Genomic DNA, 18,064 nt, shown 5'->3' with positions numbered 1-18,064 from the left:
ACCTCGCCAGCAGTAAAAACTTGATTAGAGCCCAACTGCTGACTGTGCAAAGGCCCTTTGTTCTCACAACTTCTCCAGCAAAATATTAATTTTGATTAATTATCCTGTGGCACAATACAAAGATTAGATGATTTATTGTGGCTTCCGGAGAGCGTTTGCTTGGGTTTTCGCTGCAGCCCTCAGAGAAAGAGAACTGGACAGCTCCCCGAATGGCCTTAAGCCCTTAAGCCCCAGGTCAGAGCCCTCCAGCCGCTAGCTATCCCAAGCCAAGTGGGACTTGACCTTCGGGTGCTCTAACTTGGATGGTTCGAGCTTGGGCAAAGGGCCCCGCCTCCCTTCTTCCGGGCTCACGGGCTCCGACCCCTGCGCCGGCACGGGGCGGAGCTGCCCCGAGGCCCCGCCCCGCGGCCCCGCCCTGCTCGCTGCCGTCCGCTCTCCGTAGCCCCGCGGTGCTGTGCGCGCCTGCGCTGGATCTCGCCTCGGCGTAGCCATGATGGTGGGTGTACTCTATCGGCGCTGAGTCCGGGCGCGCGGTGGGGGCGATGGGCGCGGAACAGACGTAGGGGGCCTCATCCGCCAGGCACTAATGTCTCCCTTTGTGTCTCCCTCATTCTGTCCTCTTCCCCCGCGCACCGGCCCCTCCAACCCCGCAGGAAGGCCTGGACGACGGCCCCGACTTCCTCTCGGAGGAGGACCGCGGAGTAAGTTCTAGCCTGCTTCTCGTTGGCGGGACCCTGCCTCCGCCGCGTCGGCCCTGGGGTGTGGTGCGCGGAAGGGTCCCCGGTCGCGCGACACCTCTTCCCTGCTGGCCTCCTTTCGGTTTCCTCGTCGCACCGCGCCCCGCCTTCCTGCAGCCCTTCCTCCCTCGGGGACGCTCGGGTCTGATTTCCCGGACCCTGCTGTGCACCTTCCTTTCCCGGGTCGGGGTGCGGGTGGAGAACTGAAGGTTGGAGCCGGACCCTCACCCCTCGCCACTTTAGGGGCTGTGAAAACCCATCCTGACGGCACCCTCAATCTCCCCTTGTGGACCTCTCAAATCCGCTCCCGCCCACCCTACTCTTTCTCTAAAACAGATAACAGTACAGGCTTGTTCTAAATTATTCTTTGCAAGGAATATGACAGTCCCCGAATCTTAACTCTTATCCTACCTGATTTTGCAAAGTGCCTGTAGCCCAACGTACCTTTACTTTGGTTATTAATGTCCAAAAATGTACATATTTTGCAGAGTTACCTAGTGTTTTGAGGAGAATTGCCTTCCACTAAAAAAGGACCTGCAGGGCTCTGATTTCTCCCTCCCACTCTCCTTCCGTTTGTCTTGGCTGAAGGGTGGTAATCTTTATAGTGCCTTGTACGAGTGAGCACTTGAAAAATATTAATATATAATGATTGCAGCTCAGCAAGGTTCCACAGTTCCCTCACATTATTTTTCCGTTTTGCTTTTACTTATTCATCTTAGGTAATGTGAGAGACACCTCTATTAGCCGATTTTTGGCAGATGATAAGAGGTTCTTTTAGGATATTTTTTTTAATAAAAGCTAAGGTAGTATTCACTGAAGGCCTTTATAAAGCTTTCAAGTGGTAATATAGAATCAGAGGATGCTGCATTCTTTTATTTGATAAATGATACACAAAAGCATCATTTAAAACTTAGCGCAAAAGCATCATATGCATTTTCTGATTATTTCTAAAAATTGTCGTTTTTGATGAAGTCTAAAACGTATGTGTTAATATCTATATGTATTTTCTGGGATAAGATAATGGAGTTAGATGACCACCTATAACAGTGGTTCTCAACCTGTGGGTCACGACCCCAGTGGGGTTGCCTAAAGCCATTGGAAAATACATAATGCATATCAGGTGTTTACATTCCGAATCATAACTGTAGCAAAATTACAGTTATGAAGTAGCCACCAAAATTATTTTTTGGTTTGGGGTCACGGCATTAGAAAGGTTGAGAACCACTGACCTATAAGTTATATTTTGGATTTTAAATAGGGGAAGCCAGCAGAGTTCTTTAGTGAAATGAGATGGATTATAGCACAAACTGAGTTTTCTAACTGAATTTTCTAAATATAAAGCATATGGTCTTTTCTTTATTTAGATAACAACCATGTCTTATTTCTGTAGTCTACCAGGAAAAGCAAACAGGATTTGCTCCCTTGCAAAAATCTGACTAATGTTCAGTGAAAATATTAATTATTTTACTATTTGTGTTGATGTATTTATCCAGTGAATATTTGTGTTCCTGGCTTTATGCCTTTCATAAGATTTGTTTAAAGAATTGGAATCACTTAAGTAAATAAAGTGTCCAAAAACTTTTTTCATGTATTGTATTATAAAATTGAGAGGACAAAAGAACATGCCTGACCAAGAGGTTCTTACAGACTCTTGTAGATTAAAATTTTAATGTAGAAATGGAAAAATATTACCATGAGTTAAAAAGCCATGATGAATATGGATACATGTCCATTTCTTCCTTATTTGTTGCCCATGGAACTGGGTGAATCATAATAGTAATTACAGTGGGCATTGTGGTAAGCATTGTTTCATTATATTGCCTCATCATCTTTGTGAAGCTTTTATTATTCCCCTTTTACAGATGAGAAATCTGAACCTCAGAGGAAGTAAGTGATCTCAGGTCACATGGCCAGTGTAGGAGTAGGAGAGATGGACTTCAAACCCAAGTTTCTGACATCAGAGCCAGTGCATGTTTCTCAAAGTGGCCTTGAAACACTTGAATCAGAATCAGTCTGGCGTGTTGGAAAAACAAATTTCTGGGTCTGTGCCCTAGTAAGTTAAGTTAGTCTGTTGAGAGGGGAGAAGGACAGAAAACTACGAGGCAGATTTTGTTCTGCACTGAAGTTTGATTACAGCTACACAAAGTTGTCTTGCTATTTCCTCATTTGGGGACTAGAAATATCTGGCCTTTTAAATTTCCTTGTATTGTGCTTCTTCTGATAGAAATAAAGCCATAATCAGAACTTTCAGACATTGCATTTTAGTTTAGATTATCTTGTTCAGTCTTTTAATAAAGAGTTTTTATAGAGAAAAAGCATTAAGTGCATATTTCATACAGAATGCAGAGGGGACATCACAGATTCAAAAATAATAATGTGTTTCATACAGAGCACCAAATAAGCAAAATTAAAGTCAGTATGTTTAAATAAATTATTAAGCAGCTTTAAGTTTTCATCATGATATTTGAGGTAGAGTATTATGGCCTTAAGAAAATATTGTTTTTCTGAGAAATGTAAGCAGACTTTAAGAATACACAATATTAGCTTGACCAGGCGGTGGCGCAGTTGATAGAGCGTCAGACTGGGATGTGGAGGACCTAGGTTCGAGACCCCAAGGTCGCCAGCTTGAGCGCGGGCTCATCTGGTTTGAGCAACGCTCACCAGTTTGGACCCAAGGTCGCTGGCTTGAGCAAGGGGTTACTCAGTCTGCTGAAGGCCCATGGTCAAGGCACATATGAGAAAGCAATCAATGAACAAAGGTGTCCAAATGAAAAACTGATGATTGATGCTTCTCATCTCTCTCCGTTCCTGTCTGTCTGTCCCTATCTATCCCTCTCTCTGACTCTCTGTCTCTGTTTAAAAAAAAAAAAAAAAGAATATTAGCCTGGCCAGGCAGTGGATAGAGTGTCAGACTGGGATGCAGAGGACCCAGGTTTGAAGCCCTGAGGTCGCTGGCTTGAGTGCAGACTCACCAGCTTGAGCTCAGGGTCCTGGCTTGAGCCCAAAGGTCGCTGGCTTGAGCAAGGAGTCACTCACTAGCTCTGCTGTAGCCCCACCCCAACCCACCCCATCCAGTCAAGGCTCATGAGAAAGCAATCAATGAACAACTAAGGAGCCACAATGGAGAATTGATGCTTCTCATCTCTCTTCCTTCCTGCCTATCTGTCCCTATCTATCCCTCTCTCTGTCTCTGTGTCACAAAAAAAAAACACCCCACAATATTAAAAATTATTTGGCCCTGGCCGGTTGGCTCAGTGGTGGAGCATCAGCCTGGCGTGCAGGAGTCCCGGGTTCGATTCCCGGCCAGGGCACACAGGAGAAGCGCCCATCTGCTTCTCCACCCCTCCCCCTCTCCTTCCTCGCTATCTCTCTCTTCCCCTCCCGCAGCCGAGGCTCCATTAGAGCAAAGATGGCCTGGGCGCTGAGGATGGCTCTGTGGCCTCAGCCTCAGGCGCTAGAATGGCTCTGGATGCAACAGAGCGATGCTCCAGATGGGCAGAGCATCGCCCCCTGGTGGGCGTGCCGGGTGGATCCCGGTCGGGCGCATGCAGGAGTCTGTCTGTTGCCTCCCCGTTTCCAGCTTTGGAAAAATGCAAAAAAAAATAAAATAAAATTATTTGCCACTTTTTAACCTCTTTAGCCACACTTCTACGTAATAGGGGTTTTTTCCACCATAAACAAAAGACAGTAACATTATTTAATAAACAAATGAGCCCTTTGAATTGGACACAGTTGCTTTGATGTGCTTGTTAAATAAGGTTAGTAGGTGCCAGTGTGATGGCATAATTCTCTTAGCACTTGATTTGAATTTAAGTAATATGTTTATTGTTTCAAAATTACTTCAGGTGGAGTAGCTATACCTCTCCTGGACTTTTAGCCTTGTTCCTCCCTCTGTATCCCTTATCTTCATAATGTCATCATTTTCCAGTAGTACAAGCAAGAAACCTCTGGATTACATTCTCCACCCTCATATCAGAACAGTCAATGGGGCGAGTTAATTTCACCTCTGAAATGTTGCATTTCCTCTCTCACTTGCAAGGCCCCAGTTAAGGTCCTTGCTATTTTTTGCCTGGATTATAGCAGTACCTGTCATTGGTCTGGCTCTAGTCTTACTACTTTCCAATCCAGCCTTCACATTACTTCTAGTTGTCTAACTGAAATGATTAAATCATGTAGCGCGACTAGCCAAAATGATTTACTTGGACCCAATTCTTTTTGCAACAAGGTGCAAACTCCTTAGACTAGCATTAAACACCATTCATAACCCTTTCAGGCTGGCTTCACTTCTCAGCATGTCCCGCAGACATATATGCTGTGCCGTACTCTACTGTCACTGCCCAACCACCTTTGTCTGCAGTTTAATGTCTGCTTTATGCGTGCTTTTCAGTGTTGTAGAGAGCTTTATATTTTTTCTCACCTTTTTTTTTTCATTTGAAATTTGACTTAACTTTCAAGACTTGGCCCACATGATTGCATTTTCTTTTGTACCTGCACATCATTTAGCTTGAACGCATTTCACATTTATTGATAGTTATTTCAGATAAAATGTGACATAGATTGTGTTGGCAGAGGATAAGAAGATAAATGTTGGTAGAAGAAAAAATTCTTGCCCTGAGACCATCACAGTGTAATAAAGGACTTATGATGAAGTGCAGGAAGAGTGCAAAGGAGAGAGTGCTTACCTTTATTGGAGGAGTAATGAATACATACTGATAACTACACACTTGATATAACATTTACTACATGCCAAGGAGTTTCCATATATCAACCCAATTCTCATCGCTGTGAAGTAGCTGTTATTATTCCTACTTTGGAAAGAAAAACTGGGGTTCACAGAGATTAACTTGCCCAGGGTCACATAGCCAGTATAGCTGGATTCAGACTCAGACAGTCTTAAGTCCTGGGCTCTTTTTCTTTTTAGATTTTATTTATTTATTGTTAGAGAGAAAGAGGGTAAAAGGAGGGAGGAGCAGGAAGCATCAACTCCCATATGTGCCTTGACTGGGCAAGCCCAGGGTTTCGAACTGGCCACCACAGCATCCCAGGTTGACGCTTCATCCACTGCGTCCTGGGCTCTTCTTAATCACTATGCTATCACCTAAAGCAGTGGTCCCCAACCTTTTTTGGGCCACGGACCGGTTTAGTGTCAGAAAATATGTTCACGGACTGGCCTTTAGGGTGGGATGGATAAATGTATCACGTGACTGAGACCAGCGTCAAGAGTTAGTCTTAGACGGATGTACCAGAGGGAATCTGGTCATTTTTAAAAAATAAAACATCGTTCAGACTTAAATATAAATAAAACGGAAATAATGTAAGTTATTTATTTCTCTGCGAACCGGTACCAAATGGCCCACGGACCGGTACCGGCCCGGGGGTTGGGGACCACTGACCTAAAGGATCTAAACATTAAATGTTGAGCAGGAATTTTGTGGGCTCTCAGGGTAGGGGAATGCTTGGCAGCAGAGAGGATAGCAAGTGTGATTAATTTGGCCCCACCTGGCGTAGTTACAGAAAGCAGGGGTAGATACTAGGGATAATACTGATAAAAATGTAATGTGCATAATGATAAAGGCTCCAGGCAGTGGGAAGTCTTAAAGGAATTTAACCTAGGTAAGACTTACGCTTGGGTTAAATTAGCATTGTAAATTACTCTGGGGTGGGTGGGTGGGTGGGTGGGTGTGTGGGTGTGTGTGTGTGTGTGTGTGTGTGTGTGTGTGTGTGTGTGTGTGTGTTGGGGTGGGGGTGGGGGATTCTTCCTTCCAGAAAGCAGCTAGCCCAGTCAAGAAGTTACTGCACCAGTCCAGATGAGAGAGAACTAAGGCACTGGAAGAGGGAATGGAGGGGACAAAGCAAAGAGGTATTTAGGAAGTGGAACTGACAGGGCATAATGACTGAGTAAATACATGGGCTGGGCAGAGGAGAGGAGAAAAATGAGGAATATAGAAGGACAGAGTTAGAAGGTAGATAATAAGTTTGGTTTCAGATATGTTGGCTTTCAAGTGCCAGTGAGGCATTTAATCTCTTTCTCACTAAACTTATCAATAGAATGTCAGGTCTTGTAAGGGTGAGGATTGTGTCTTCCCGTTGCTCTATCCCTAGCACTGAAGACAATGGTTGGCACATTGAAGGCATTCAGTTGTTTAATAATTGACTACATCCAGGTGGGTATGTCTAATTGGTAACTTGAAATTATGATTGAGAACTTAGAATAAGAGGTCCGATTGAAGGTATAAATTTAGGAGTTATTAATCAAGAATGGCTGAGATTGCCAAGGCTAGATAACACCCAGGGGACACCAACATTTAAGGCCCAAGGGGAAGAAATGGCAGTGCTGAAGGGGATAGGAGCAGGATGAAGGGTGTCCTCAGAAGTTGAGAGAGTTGTAAGGAAGTGGCCAAAATGATCATAAAGGCAAAGTACTTTGGAGAGGTCAAGAAGACTGAAAAATACTGGATTTGGAAATGTCCTCTGGAGGTTTTGTAAAATCAAGACTACCTTGAACCTGACCAGGCAGTGGCACAGTGGATAGAGCGTCGGACTGGGATGCAGAGGACCCAGGTTCGAGACTCCGAGGTCACCAGCTTGAGCACAGGCTCATCTGGTTTGAGCAAAAGCCCACCAGCTTGAACCCAAGGTCGCTGGCTCCAGCAAGGGGCTACTCCGTCTGCTGAAGGCTCACGGTCAAGGCACATATGAGAAAGCAATCAATGAACAACTAAGGTGTTGCAACGTGCAATGAAAAACTAATGATTGATGCTTCTCATCTCTCTCCGTTCCTGTCTATCCCTGACTCACTCTCTTTCTCTGTAAAAAAAAAAAAAAAAAAAAAAAGACTGCCTTGAGTAGAAGAGCAGGAAATGAGCAGGTCCTGGAGCAGACAGGATTTTAGCCCTCCATGGACACCTCTTCTGACAATGTGGAGATCACGGAGCTAGATTTATTTGTAGAAAAGTTTATTAGCTGACCTGTGATGGCGCAGTGGATAAAGGGTCGACCTGGAATGCTGAGGTCACTGGTTCCAAACAAGATCATTTTTTTTAAAAAGTAAAAAAAAAAAAAGATTTATTGATGTGCCTGAGGAAAAAAACAGCTGCTAGTGTTTTGTTTCTTTGGCATGTGGGAGGAAAGGTCACTTGTTGAGAGTGGGGATGGAAATGTGGTAAAAGGTTGAGGTGGTCAAGTTTGGAGTAGTTAAAGGAAATCAGAAGGGGAGCTGAGCAGATCTGCTCTGGATTGTTGAGTAGTTTTAAGAGCCCAATGTAATTTGCAGATCATTAATTTGTAGTGGATCAGTATAAACAATTATGTCTTTCTCAAGCCGTACTCAGCAGCTCAAAAAGAAAGCAAAGCTGATGGTTGACTGAACTTGAGTGTGGGAATTTGCAAGCCAGGTATGGTAAAAGACCAAGACTAGTTGACGGGACCAGTAAAAAAAGTATTGGAGTGACATATGACATGGATTGGAAAAGGAGGGAAGCGGCAAAGGGGTAACAGAGTGGAGATATATATGGGAAGGTCACAGGATTGAAGAGATCGGTAAGATCATATTGTACACTTAGTAAAAATGTTGGGGGAATGTTTTATTACAAAATATTGCCTTCCTCACTACAAATAGATTTCCCGAAGGCAAGGTATTTTTGTTCGCCCTATATCTTCCACAGTGCCTAGGACAGTTGTTTGCATACAAATGCTAGAAAAAAAATGTTTATTGAATAAATACGTATTAGTATATTGTCTAGAAAGAGTAAAGGATTACATGTCAACACTAAGTTAAAAAGAAAAAGAGCCTGCCTGACCAGGCGGTGGTGCAGTGGATAGAGTGTCGGCCTAGAATGTTGAGGACTCAGGTTCTAAACCCTGAGGTCACCAGCTTGAGTACGGGGTCACCGACTTGAGCATGGGATCACACACGTGACCCCATGGTCGCTGGTTTGAAGCCTATGTTCACTGGCTTGAGCCCAAGGTCGCTGGCTCGGCTGGAGCCCCAACTCAAGGCACATATGAGGAAGCAATCAGTGAACAGCTAAGGTGCTGCAACTGTGAGTTAATGCTTCTCGTCTGTCATCTGTCCTCCTCCTCCTCTCTCTCCCTCCCTCTCTCTCTCTCTCAGAAAAAGAGAGAATAAAGGGTTTTATTTGTACTACCTAGTAATGTTTCTGGTATGGTCTGTGAGAGAAAATCTGGTTACAAATGTGAGTTGTGACTTTTCTCTAGCCACCTTCAGCATATCAAAATGTAAAAGCAAAGAAGGTGATCCAAAATGTGGGAATTTGCAAATCAGTTATGGCAAAAAAGCAATGAGAGTTGACAGGACCAACAAGAAAGATATTGGAGTGACCTATCATGTGACCCTAGTACTATTTTGTTGTATCTGTTGTGGTTGGTATATGAAAGGAAATCTGGGTGCAAATGCCAGTTCCCAGAACCTGTATGTATAATCAACCATCGATTTGACTGCTTGGCACACAGGGTATAGAGTAATAATAGAAATGATGTATATTATAAGACTTCCAAAATCATAACTGGGCTAGGAGTTAAATCAATTTAAAATTTGACCTGAGCCTGACCAGGAAGTGGTGCAGTGGATAGAGCATTGACCTGGGATGTGGAGGACCCAGGTTTGAAACCCAGAGGTCACTGGCTTGAGCATGAGATCATAAACATGACCCTATTGTCTCTGGTTTGAGCTCAAAGGTCGCTGGCTTGAGCCCAAGGTTGCTAGCTGGAGCAAGGGATCACTTGCTCTCCTGTAGCTGTCCTGCCCCCCCAATCAAGGCACATATGAGAAAGCAGTCAGTGAACAACTAAGGAGCTATAACTAAGAATTGATGCTTCTCATCTCTCTCCTTTTCTGTCTGTCTGTCCCTATTTGTCCCTCTCTCTGTCTCTATGTCTGTCACATTCAAAAAATAAAAAATAAATAAATTTTTACCTGAATTAGCGAGGTTAATGGAATTTACTTCTGTCTCATGCTTTCTTTTTTATTGATTGTACCATAATTACCTGAAAAGTTTCTTAGCCCTGTATGGTTACTACCTTCCTTTCTACTCTTCCCCATTCAACAAATATTTGTCGAGGGCTACCCCTGGGAATATAGCAATATACAAAACAAACAAAAATCTTTGTCCTTGTAGAAGTGAAATTCTAGTCAGAGAAGACCATTAAAAATAAATAAATGAAATATAGTAGATGGGGAGTCCCTGGCCGAGTAGCTCAGGTTAGAGCATTATTCTGATACATCAAGGTTGTGGGTTCAGTCTCCATTCAGGGCACATATAAGAAGCAACCAATGAATGCATAAATAAATGGAACAATAAACCAATGTTCCCCCCCCCCCGCCCCTTCCTTTCTTTCACTAAACATTAATTTAAAAATATAGAGTAGTAGATGGTGAACAAGTGCTATGAAAAAAATGAGGGAGGGATAGAGATCTTTGGGGGAGGGAATGAGCTGCAGTTTTAGACTGGTGGCTAGGTAAGCCTTCATGAGGTGACATTACTGTAAACACTTTAAGGAAATGAGGGAGTGAGCCATGCAGATAGGTTCTGGGGGCAGAATGTTCCAGGTAAAGGGAACAGTAAGTGCAAAAATTCCTGAAGTGACAGTAAATCCGTGTGTTCAAGGAACAACAGTAAGGCCATACGGCAGGGCTGCAGTGGGCCAGAGGGACGATGTCCCATCCACTGAGCCACCTGGCTAGGGCCTTGCAGTGAGCCAGGGGAATAGTAGGTTAGTTAGGGACCATGTCAGATGCAGATTATGTAGGGCTTGGTGAATCACTGTAAGGACTTTGGCTTTTCTCCGAGTGGGAACCTCTTAGATTTTGAGCAGAGGAACAATTTCTAGTTTAGAGGGATTGTTCTGGTGGCTCTGTAAGAAATAGACTAAAGAGGGAAAAGGACAGAAGAGACCAGTTAGCAGGCTGTTATAAAGTTATTTCTTCCTTCTTCATCCATTCATCTCTACATTTGCTTTTCTGGGAAATGACAACTACATTTTAGGAATCATTTTAATGTAGATACTTTATAGTAACTGAATGTCTTTACTAAATAATATCAACAGTAGGGCAGTGTCTTTAAATTATTTTCTAGTGATGCTGTATTTGTGTTGCTTAGTCCATTTTCTCTTTTAATCTTTCTCTTGACCACGACATAAATGTTCAACCCAGTCTCTGGAAAAAGAAAGTCAGTGTTTACTGGCGCAGATAAAGGTTAAACCAGTGAATGTAGTCTAATTAGAATTTATTCAGACAAACACCTCACTATTGCAGAAAGTTAATTAAATGTTGATGAATCATAAGTTGTTTGCTCTGATTCTTCCCCCTGATAAAAACACTCTAAAATTACTGACTTTTCTGCTGTACATTTTCTGTAACACTAAATTTATAATATATTTTATCAAATCTAGGGTACAATTGATTGGAAGCTATATTTTATGTACTAGTAAGAAAAAAATTGCCAGTTAAACTGTAATTTGTCATCAGTTGCAAGGCGTTCCAATTTCAGATATGTTTTTTGTTTTGTTTTGGGTTTTTTTGTATTTTTCTGAAGTTGGAAACAGGAAAGCAGTCAGACAGACTCCTGCATGCATCTGACCGGGATCCACCTGGCATGCCCACCAGGGGACGATGCTCTTCCCATCTAGGGGGTTGCTCTGTTGCAACCAGAGCCATTCTAGTGACTGAGGCAGAAGCCACAGAGCCATCCTCAGCGCCTGGGTCAATTTTGCTCCAGTGGAGCCTCGGCTGCAGGAGGGGAAGAGAGAGACAGAGAGGAAGGAGAGGAGGGGGGGTGGAGAAGCAAATGGGCACTTCTCCTGTGTGCCTTGGCCAGAAATCGAACCCAGGACTCCTGCACGCCAGGCTGACGCTCTACCACTGAGCCAACCGGCCAGGGCCTCAGATATGTTAAAATGTGAAAAATATGCAGCTGGAATAGAAGAAATATGACAGCAGATTAGCTTTTGGTGAAATTTTTGTATTGACATAGAGGATGATTTTATTGGCTGGCTTTATAATCAGTCTCACCCTCAAAAGTCCTTTTTTACCATATAAGGGAACATCCACAGATCCTAGAGATTTGTATGTGGATATTTTGGGTGGGAGCCATTATTCAGCCTCCCACAATAGACATCATAAAAGTGGCCTGAATGTGAGTAAATAGAAAAAAGGAAACATTTCTTGAACTAGAATAATGCTAAGGATTTGGAGAAGAGGTCGGAAGGACAATATGAAGACCTAAATAAGACTAAATACTGGTGAGAAAACCATAAAACAAAATATTCTCTAATGTTTCCAGTATTGCAGAAACAGTGAGATAATTGGAAAATGAAAAAGAGAACTTTGTAATTCAAGGCAAGTTTTCATTTTCTCTCTTTTGTCAGACAATGGGCTACATGTAGCATTTGAGTACAATAACAGGTTTTCAAACATTATTTTTAAATGGTTTTATGTAAGTTTATAGTGTAAACTTTTAAAAATATGATCACTGATTGAAATTTAACTTTATATGCACTTATTAAAGTTATCAGTTTTTATTAAACGATATCATAGATTGTATCATAATTTAAATAGTGATTAATTTTTTCTATGAATCTTAATTTTGGTTTTATGTAATGGTATTTATTTTCTAAAATATGTCTACTCAGTCTAGAACTAATACAGTAGTGCAAAAAATGAAATTGTATGTTACTTTTTTCATTACTTATAAAGTTAACCCTGTTTAATGGAAAACATCACAAAATTAATCTTTTTTTTGTGACAGAGTCAGAGTCGGAGAGAGGGACAAATAGGGACAGACAGACAGGAAGCGAGAGAGATAAGAAGCATCAATTCTTTGTTGCGACACCTTAGTTGTTCATTGATTGCTTTCTCATATGTGCCTTGACTGGGGGCTACAGCAGACCGAGTGACCCCTTGCTCGAGCCAGCAACCTTGGCCTCAAACTGGTGAGCCCTGCTCAAACCAAATGAGCCTGTGTTCAAGCTGGTGACCTTGGGGTCTCGAACCTGGGTCCTCCGCGTCCCAGTCCAACACACTGTCTACTGTGCCACTGCCTGGTCAGGCACAAAATTAATCTTTTAATAAATTACAAGATTTCTGTTTAAAGATGGCTTACTTTTTGCCTATTTATGTAAGTAATACATATGTATTTTGGAAAATTGGGAGAATAAAGGAATATATAAAGTAGAAAACCCACTATTCATATTTACTAGAAGTCATTTATACATTTTAAAATATATAATTGTGATCATAGAATATAAACAATTTTTTCCATTTACATTGAAATGAAACTTGATAGGTAAGATTGGCAAAGTAAGTTCTGGGTTTTGCAACTAGAGAATTTGAAGCAGGCTAGTTAATTAGATTTTAAATATTTCATATCTTTGACGCTGGCTGAGACTTTTATTTTTTAGTGTATTTGATTCTTTTATAAGTCTCCAAATTACTCAACTGTGTTAGAATGCTTATTTGTTTGAAGGGGAAGAAAAATGAATGAAATTTCAGAATTATAAGTGGAGCCTGACCAGGCGGTGGTGCAGGGAATAGAGCATCAGCCTGGGATGCTGAGGACCCAGCTTTGAAACCCCAAGGTCGCTGGCTTCAAGCCCAAGGTCGCTGGCTTGGCTGTAGCCCCCCTCCACTACCCCCAGTCAAGGCACATATGAGAAAGCAATCGCCCTGGCCGGTTGGCTCAGCGGTAGAGCGTCGGCCTAGCGTGCGGAGGACCCGGGTTCGATTCCCGGCCAGGGCACACAGGAGAAGCGCCCATTTGCTTCTCCACCCCTCCGCCGTGCTTTCCTCTCTGTCTCTCTCTTCCCCTCCCGCAGCCAAGGCTCCATTGGAGCAAAGATGGCCCGGGCGCTGGGGATGGCTCTGTGGCCTCTGCCTCAGGCGCTAGAGTGGCTCTGGTCGCAACATGGCGATGCCCAGGATGGGCAGAGCATCGCCCCCTGGTGGGCAGAGCGTTGCCCCTGGTGGGCGTGCCGGGTGGATCCCGGTCGGGCGCATGCGGGAGTCTGTCTGACTGTCTCTCCCTGTTTCCAGCTTCAGAAAAATGAAAGAAAAAAAAAAAAAAAAAAAAAAAACAAAAAAACAAAAACAAAAACAAAAAAAAAAAAGAAAGCAATCAATGAACAACTAAGATGCCACCACTATGAATTGATGCTTCTCATCTCTGTCCCTTCCTGCTTGTGTGTGTCTCTCTTGTGCTTAAAAAAAAGGGAATTATAAGTGGAAAAGTCTTCTCATAGACAGGTAAATGGAAGCACTAAATAGAGAAATATCCAATTCTTCAATATAGAAAAGTTTATAGAGTAAGGTGCAAAATATAATTCATATCACAGGAGTTATGAAATGATATGTTAGCAGTTATTAGCACTTCATATATATGTAATGTACTTAACTATATTTAATAGTTTCGTTGTGCATTCAAGAATTAAGTAATGGAGTTAAAATTATTGTTCTTTAAGGTATTAATTTTAGAACATTTGAACTTTAATGAACCATCTTCTTGGAAAATAGTTTACTTTTAGGGTGAACCTAATGACTGAATCATAGTTAATATATTGTTTCATAAAAAAGCATAGTTGAATGATATAGAATAAAAATCAGTTAAGCCTGACTGGTGGTGGTGCTGTGGATAGATTGTTGACCCGGGACACTGATGTCCCAGGTTCAAAATCCCAAGGTCACTGGCTTGACGCAGGGTCACCAGCTTGAGCGTGGGATCATAGTGATCCCAAGGTCGCTGGCTTGAAGCCCAAGGTCACTGGCTTGTGCAAGGGGTCACTGGCTTAGCTGGAGCCTCTCCACACAGACACATATAAAAATTAATGAACAACTAAAATGTCACAGCTATGAGTTGATCCTTTCCATCTCTCTCACTTCCTTTATGTCACTTCTCTTTCTCTCAATAAAAAAAAAAGTGAAGACAGATGCTGGCCAGTTAGCTTAGTTGATTAGAGTGTCATTCTGATATAACAAGGTTGTGGGTTTGATTCCTGGTCAGGGCACATATAAGATTCAACCAACAAATGCACTAAAAAAAAATTAGTTAAGATAATAACATACCCAAAGTACCTGTCCCAAAATATGTATGTAGATTAAATGAACATTATTATTTTTTCTTTTAGATTTAAGATTCTTTTGTTACTTTAGTTTTGTTTTTGCATTGTCTTCTTATCTGAGAAAAGAATGAAATAATATAAAAGACCACAGAATTTTCATTAAGGTATTATTTTTTTTTTTAGCTTAAAGCAATAAATGTAGATCTTCAAAGTGATGCTGCTCTGCAGGTGGACATTTCTGATGCTCTTAGTGAGAGAGATAAAGTAAAATTCACTGTTCACACAAAGGTAAATGTGATTTTGTACTTGTACTATTGTAGCTATTTATTATGCTTTGTTACAGGTCATATAATAATAATTTGACTGGAACTTTGGTTTTGAACATAATTATAAACTGTTTTTTTGTGTTTTTCTTTTTGTTTATAATTCACCACTGCTATTTTAACAGAAAATGTTTTAGGGAAATGTACTTTTTAAAGATTAACAGTAAGAATGAGCCTGACCAGACAGTGGCGCAGTGGATAGAGCATTGGACTGGGACGCAGAGGACCCAGGTTTGAAACCCCAAGGTCGCTGGCTTGAACACGGGCTCTTCTGGTTTGAGCAAGAGCAAGGGGTCACTCGGTCTGCTATAGCCCCCAGTCAAGGCACACATGAGAAAGCAATCAATGAACAACTAAGGTGCTACAACAAAGAATTGATGCTTCTCGTCTCTCTCCCTTCCTGTCTGTCTGTCCCTATCTGTCTCTCTCTCTCTCTCTCTCTCTCACAAAAAAAAAAAAAGAAGAATGAATCATAAGGCCCTGGATGGCCGGTTGGCTCAGCAATAGAGGTGTCAACCCAGCGTGTGGAAGTCTCAGGTGCAATTCCTGGTCAGAGCACACAGAAGAGGCGACCATCTGCTCCCCCCCATCCCTTCTCCCTCTCTCTCTCTCCCCCTTTCTCCCCCTTTCTCCCCCTCTCTCTTCCTCTCTCTCCCTCTCTCTCCCTCTCTCCCTCTCTCCCCTTCTCTCTCCCTCTCCTCTCTCTCTCTCTCTCTCTTCTCCCCTCTCCCTCTCTCTCTTCTCCCCTCTCCCTCTCTCTCTTCTCCCCTCTCCCTCCCTCTCTGTTTCTCCCCCTCCCCCAGACATGGCTCAATTGATTCCCCTACAGGTAGCCCCGGGCACTGAGGGATGGCTCCCTTGAGCCTCCACCTCAATCACTAAAAATAGCTCGGTTCCAAGCATGGCCCCAGATGGGGATTGCCTGGTGGATCCCTGTTGGGATGCGTGTGGGAGTATGTCTCCCCTACTCTCACTTAAAAAAAAGAAAAAAGAATGAATCGTAAGAGCCTGATCTGTGGTAGCTTAGTGTATAAAGCATAGATCTGGAATGCTGAGGTCACTGGTTGAAAACCCTGGGCTTGCCCGGTCAAGGCACCTACAAGAAGCAACTACTATAAGTTAGTGCTTTCCGTTCCTCCCCACCTCACTTTCTCTCTCTCTCTCTCTCTCTCTCTTTTCTCTCTAAAATCAGTTTTAAAAAATATGAAATCTTACCATTTGTGACAGCATAGATGGACATAGAGGGAATTATACTAAGTGAAATAAGAGAAAGACAGATGCCATATGATTTCATTTATAGGTGGAATCTAAAGAACAAAATAAGCGAACAAATAAAATAGAGACTCAGACACAGACTGATGGTTGCGAGAGAGGAAGGTGGATTGAGGAACTAGGTGAAAAGGTAAAGGGATTAAGAAGTACAAATTGATAGTTACAAAATAGTCATGGGAGTGTAAAGTGTAGCATAGAGAATATAGTTAATATTATTGTAATAACTGTGTATGGTTCCAGGTGGGCACTGGAAATATTGGGGGGTACACTTTTTAAAGTATGTGATTCCCTAACCACTATACTGTATACCTGCAACTAATACAAAATAATGCTGAATGTAAACAGTAATTGAAAAATAAAATGTAAAGTTCTTTAAAAAATAAAAGGCACAAAGTGCAATTCTATTGTATGTAGGAATATTTAGTGCACAGTACTAAAAAAATCCATTACATGCATTGCCTGAGTAGTCAAAACTCAAGTGACTCACTGCAGTAAGTAAGTGTGTGTAAATGGACACACACACTTATCAAAAATTAACTTTTTCTCCCTAAAGGGAATACATTTCTAAGATTTTAACTGGCTTTCAGTCTTACATTATATTTAGTATACTTAAGAATCTGCTGAGGCCTAACCAGGCAGTGGCGCAGTGGATAGAGCATCAGACTGGGATGCAGAGGACCCAGGTTCGAAACCCCAAGGTTGCTGGCTTGAGCATGGGATCATAAACATGTCCCCATGGTCACTGCTTGAGCTCAAAGGTCACTGGCTTGAAGCCTAAGGTCGCTGACTTGAGCCCAAGGTCGCTGCTTGAGCAAGGGGTCACTCGCTCTGCTGTAGGCCCCTGGTCAAAGCACATATGAGAACTCAAATCAATGAACAACTAAGGTGCCGCAGCAAAGAATTGATGCTTCTCATCTCTCTCCCTTTCTGTCTGTCCCCATCTCCCATCTCTCTCTCTCTCTCTCTCTCTCTCTCTTTCTCTCTCTCTTTCTCTTTCTCTCTTTCTGTCGCAAAAAAGAATTTGCAGAGAAGTTTCCCTCTTAGGATTTCAAACACCTCTTTTTCTCAACATTATGTATACAAATCATATTTGTAGAAAGAACTAAAACATACATGTCTATATCTAATTAGAATCATTTTAGTTTTATACAGACTATTAAAAGTGACTTACAACATGAGTGTTTGAAAGAAACAAAACAATGCCATTTGCATAAAGATGGAGCTTGCAGTAAAATTCTAAGTGTTTGAGTATGTAGACTCAGCACATACTACACTGATAAGAACTTTCTGCCGTAAACACCTCTCAATTCTCATAAACATTTACTAGAGTCTGTGATGGTTATGTTTTCTGCATCAGTCTGTAGTTCTGTGAAAAGGTGTGTTCTTCTGAATGTGGTTATTCACTTTCCTCCTTTTGGCAACTGATTAGGAAGAGGGAGAGACAATCTTTAAAGATATTACTATAAGGTGAGGAATCATCAAATTAGGGTCTTCAGGCCAAATCTAGTTCACTTCCTGTTTTTGTAAATTAAGTTTTATTGGAACACACAAACAAAGACTGAATCATAGAACCTAGACATACTGCAAATTTAATTTTCTCTAGACTTTTATTAATACATTTTACTGTTTTCAGTTTTGTTGTGTCCTTTCATTTAATCAAAT

At 42.1% G+C, this 18,064-nt stretch overlaps 1 protein-coding gene across 2 annotated transcripts in view; it reads left to right on the top strand.

Moving 5' to 3' along the window:
• The first annotated feature begins 411 nt into the window (after positions 1–411).
• The window catches only part of SNX6 (sorting nexin 6), a 78,553-nt gene continuing 60,900 nt past the window's right edge, over positions 412–18,064 (top strand). The window contains exons 1-3 of one of the 2 annotated variants that reach the window (XM_066342001.1): positions 412–496; positions 654–701; positions 14,991–15,095. In XM_066342001.1, coding sequence (XP_066198098.1) covers positions 491–496; positions 654–701; positions 14,991–15,095 — 159 coding nt within the window. In that variant the 5' untranslated portion in view covers positions 412–490. The remainder of the gene's footprint in view (positions 497–653; positions 702–14,990; positions 15,096–18,064) is intronic. The other variant, XM_066342002.1, reaches the window with a different exon arrangement.

The sequence above is a fragment of the Saccopteryx leptura genome, chromosome 6, assembly GCF_036850995.1.
Source record: "Saccopteryx leptura isolate mSacLep1 chromosome 6, mSacLep1_pri_phased_curated, whole genome shotgun sequence".
In the NCBI taxonomy this organism is placed as follows: Eukaryota; Metazoa; Chordata; class Mammalia; order Chiroptera; family Emballonuridae; genus Saccopteryx; species Saccopteryx leptura.
Note: the sequence above shows the minus strand (reverse complement) of the source record. Positions and strands in the feature narration are given on the sequence as shown.